This window comes from Triticum dicoccoides, chromosome 2B (genome assembly GCF_002162155.2).
Source record: "Triticum dicoccoides isolate Atlit2015 ecotype Zavitan chromosome 2B, WEW_v2.0, whole genome shotgun sequence".
Taxonomy (NCBI): Eukaryota; Viridiplantae; Streptophyta; class Magnoliopsida; order Poales; family Poaceae; genus Triticum; species Triticum dicoccoides.
This window is the reverse complement of record NC_041383.1, coordinates 136,172,338-136,176,864: the sequence shown is the minus strand read 5'-3', so window position 1 is coordinate 136,176,864 and position 4,527 is coordinate 136,172,338. Positions and strand designations below refer to the sequence as shown.

At 42.3% G+C, this 4,527-nt stretch overlaps 1 protein-coding gene across 1 annotated transcript; it reads left to right on the top strand.

Annotated features, from left to right (window-relative positions):
- The first annotated feature begins 217 nt into the window (after window positions 1-217).
- LOC119362623 (zinc finger BED domain-containing protein DAYSLEEPER-like) lies at window positions 218-4,162 on the top strand. The gene is made up of 4 exons (XM_037627867.1): window positions 218-449; window positions 1,258-3,250; window positions 3,330-3,387; window positions 3,709-4,162. The coding sequence occupies exon 2, from the start codon at window positions 2,227-2,229 to the stop codon at window positions 3,244-3,246; it is 1,020 nt and encodes a 339-aa protein (XP_037483764.1). The 5' UTR covers window positions 218-449; window positions 1,258-2,226; the 3' UTR covers window positions 3,247-3,250; window positions 3,330-3,387; window positions 3,709-4,162.
- Window positions 4,163-4,527: the final 365 nt, after the last annotated feature.

Sequence of the window (4,527 nt, the reverse complement as noted above, 5' to 3'; positions counted from 1 at the left end):
ACCGTAGGCGCCTCGTCATCGACGGGAACGTCTCCTCCCACTGAAAGCGCATCGCCGGAAATTCTGAAATAAATCCAGGAATAATGCGAGCACCAGGATTTGAACCCTGGTGGGTTGGGATACCACTGTCCACCTAACTAACTCAACCACGGGTTGATTCGCCACCTCCGTATTTAATTACAACCAGTCCAAGCGCGGCCTTACGGTTACTGCTCGAGATGCTCTACTCGTCCACTCGATCGAGGTTCAGGGTTGACCCGGAGAGCGCTGCAGCTTGGAGGTCCTGCTCGCTGTTCCGCCCCCTTTTCTGCGTTTTCTCCATAGTCCAACTAAAATCATCCAAGAAATTGGCAGCCATCTACGCCTACGCGGGCATCTGTCCTAGGATTGCATCTGAATTCGGATTTCTCGCGAGCCTTGGCGTCCTCTCCGGACTCCAGGGGGAACAGGTAATCAACTATCTTTCTTGTTCGGGCTTTGCTCAGGATCTGTACCTAGTGGTTGTTTTGATTCTTTTTTCTTTGATAATAAAGAGTATTTATTGAAGGAAGCATGCTGGCTGTTTCATATTTGGGGTTTCAGCCAAAAGCTAGAATGCATTTTCTCTATCCAAGTTTATTGGGCCCCCTTGTATTTCGAGTAAAACTTTAACCATCTACATGATTAACAAAATTTGATGTATATGCTATAAAAGTTATACTATTGGATTTGTATTTGAAAGAGGCTTCCTACGGTATAATTTTTGCAGCATATATTTTTATATTTTAATAGTTAAATTCATTGTCAAGGTTTGACCAAAATACAAACACGACTAATAAACCCGGACGGAGGGAGTAATTGCCGCATGGTGAGCAGGGTACCATGTAGCGGAAGAGGACTTTTGCTTCTAACAGTACAAAGCATATGTCTCTCTCTTCTAAGCCCAGAGCCCCTCAGATTCTCGGCGCTGGGAGGAGTGCATGGGACCAGGCCATTCATTTCTGTTTCACATTATGTTTAATGTGGTCATTTCTAGCTAGCTCTTCCTTTCTTTTCATTTTTGGGAATTAAAGTGGGTCTCTTCCTAGCTCTTTCCCCTCTCTTTGGTTTTCAACTTCTAAGATGCTAGAAGAGTCTCAAATTAGTCAGACACGTATTAACTCAAATTTCAAAGAACTTTAACTCGTTATTAATTCTCCATTTCTATTAGTAGCTGGCTGGTCCTTGTGTTTTACTATTATACGCCATTACTAAGTCCTTGCCCTGTATTTCGTTCAGAGCTATGATGAACGAGATTCAGGATGAGTCTGCAGTTGATCCAGTTATACTGATTAACACTTTATCAATTGATGATGCCAATAATGGTGGCACTGGCAAAAAGAGGAAATCAAAGTCCAAAGTGTGGGAGGATTTCATTCCTGTTTCAAGTGGTGGAAACATTCAGAGTGCAATATGCAAACATTGTGGGAAGCGCCTTAGTGGGAGAAGTTCTGGAGGAACAAGCCATTTGGGCCGGCATCTGAAGATTTGTCCTGGGAGACCTGGGAAAAGTATGGAGGGGCAAAAGAATTCATCTTCACAGACTAACCCATCAATCCTGCAGAACTGGGAATTTGATCAGGAGAAATCAGCGGAAGACCTTACTAGCTTGATAATCTCCAACCTATGCTCCTTCTCAATAGTGAAAAGTACAAGTTTTATCCAGTTTGTGGCTAGCAAGCTACAATTGAAGAAAAGCTTATTGCTATTTTTCATAAGGAAAAGTTGAAGCTAAAAGAGAAAGTGACAAATGCATCCGGTGGAGTTTTTTTATCTGTTGGAATGTGGGGCCTTGTATTTTCACCGACCTTTCGGTGCTTCACTGTGCATTTCATTGATGAGAAATGGAAGATGAATAGAAGAATAATAAGTTATAGATGTGCAGGAACTGAAAATGATGAGGATCATTACTATATCAGCATGTTTCCTGATTGGCAGTCCTTCTGCAATTTAGGTGATTCGGATAAGACGAAACTGCAAGTAGTTAAAGATTGGGGTATTCAGCAGAACCTTTTAGGATTGACATCACAAGTACCGGTGGATAATGAATTCATATCGGGCATAGAGGCAAGTCTTTCAGGAAGCAAGTATCTTCTTTCCAAATTTAAGCTATTAACTGTTCCTTGTTTGGTGGATGCATTGGATAGGCTTTTCGGGTATGAAACCAAGAAAATTATTCAGGAAACAAGTCGGTCTTACTTCTGCTAGATGACTGGCTCTTCAGTGCATAAGCAGAAGTATAACCAAATTATTTCAAGTATGCACCTAAAGCATCCATCCTTTGGATCTAAACAATGGTACTCAACTTTCTACCTATTGGAGGTCATTTTGAAGTTCTGCAAGGCATTTCCCGATATTGATATAACAGATCGATTGTATTATAAAGAACCAACATCTGAGCAACTAGAAGCAGCAGAAGCTTTTTGCAAGATTGGAAGACCGATCTACCATGCAACGAGGGTCATTTGTAACCCTCATAATGCTTCCAATACGTACTTTGATCCACTGTGGCGTTTGAGGATTGTGTTGCAAGAATCATCTAGCAAACCTGACATTAAAAGAGTCCTTGATGTTGAGAATATGAACAGAAATTTTCAGAAGCATTGGGACAAATGGTACCTATGGCTGTCTGTAGCTGTGGTCCTGGATCCAAGACATAAGACCAGGTTTGTAGAATTTCGCTTTCGACAAGCTTTTGGTACCAGTGCTAAAATGTACATCTCTGAAGTTCGTGGGAAGATATGTGAACTCTTCACCAGTTATTCTTGCCACACCCGTCAGAAAAGTATCTTAGCTCGCACAAACAATGAATTATCGCGGCAGGTGTCTGATAGCTACTCATTACGAGACACAAATCAGAGCTACAATGAGCTGAGTGAACAAGGGAAATTTAAAGAACTTAACGATTATCTTGGAGGTGAACTTCATCTGCAAAATCATGGAGAGTACTTCGGAGAGACATTTGCTTCTGCAAATGACGCTGCTTTTCATGGAGAGCAAGTTTATTGGCAAAATGATGATTTTGATATTCTGAAATGGTGGAAAGACAATGAGTCAACATATCCAACTCTCGCTGCTATTGCACGTGATGTTCTAGCCATACCTGGATCCGCTGTTCCCTCTGAAGCTGCATTTGATGTTGCTGATGAGCGGGCAAGGCTATTCGAGACAGAGCTCAGTCCTCAAACAGCTGAAGCCCTTATTTGCACTCAGAGTTGGATTTCATGATGTGGTACAACTTCTAGCTTCCGGCATGCTGTTTACCTAATTAATCTACTTGATAACATCTAATGATCTGGCTTGTCTTATAGGATTGTAACTTTAATCTATGGGGCAATGCTAAGCTGTGGAGGTCTGCTAACTCAGAAGGTATTGGACAGTTGGAAAACTGAAAAATCGAGAGACATTTTAGTTGTAAAACACAGATTATTGAGAAAAGTTAGAATAAATTTCTGATCAACCTTCAACCTGTTACGTGGGTGCTTTAGAAACCTGTTCTAAATATTATGTAAAGAGTCTTATAGAGTACAGACAGTTAAACATACTAGCTTATTGGTACTGACAGTAACTTCCTCGACTAGTGACTCCAAAACACAAAGCTAAATATTTCATGTGTTATTGTGTGGGTGCCTAAAAGAAAAGAGAAATGTCCAAACTTTTAAAAAGGGTACTTTGGTTGATGCTCCACAGATTCAGGGCGCCGTTTGCTTTGGATCAAGGTTGAGAAGATACAACAGTGCTGACTCTGTATAATCCTGGAGGCCAAAAAAGAGGCACATCATCGCATGGTGAAAGAAGCACGATGCAGTATCTCCTCGCTAGCTCACCCCTGATGAAGATGATGATATTTGATGTCCTGATGTGGGACCTGACCTCATGTTTGACTAGTTTCCCTCAGATAGGGCTTTTGGTTATGGCTAGATTGTTATATGAGACTTTATATGGATGTTGTTTATGCTCAATTCGTTATCTTTCCTGCATAGCTGGTAGACTGCCGGCAAGATTTGTTTTTCTGTAGAGAAGACATTATGGTTTCGTTTTCACTAGTAGAATGAGCCGGCGAGGGGCCACCCTGTTGATCTAGAAGAAAACAGGGTTGCTATTTCTCAATAAACAGTCCGATCTGAGCGGATTTTTCCTTTTTCTTTCTTGGTCAATGTTTTACGTTATTGTTGTTATTATTATTATTATTATTATTATTATTATCATTATTATTTTCTGTGTTCATTTATAGTTGCCCGCTCGTCAGCCTAGCGCAACTGCAGCTGTACACATGCCTCCGATCACTAGCGGAGCTCCCCGTAGGATAATGTAGGGCGCGACTTGTCCAGATTTGTCAGTTGACGAATAGCGTGACAGTTTACGGGTCGCTTGCGTCACCTTCACGGGGTGGCTCGGGTGAACCCTAGCCGCCCCTGCCGCTGCCGCCGACCCTCACTCCCTCTCTGCTTCCCCGCCACCGACGGAGGAGGCCGGCGAGCGCGCCCGGCGGACAGCGGGCTCTCCTCC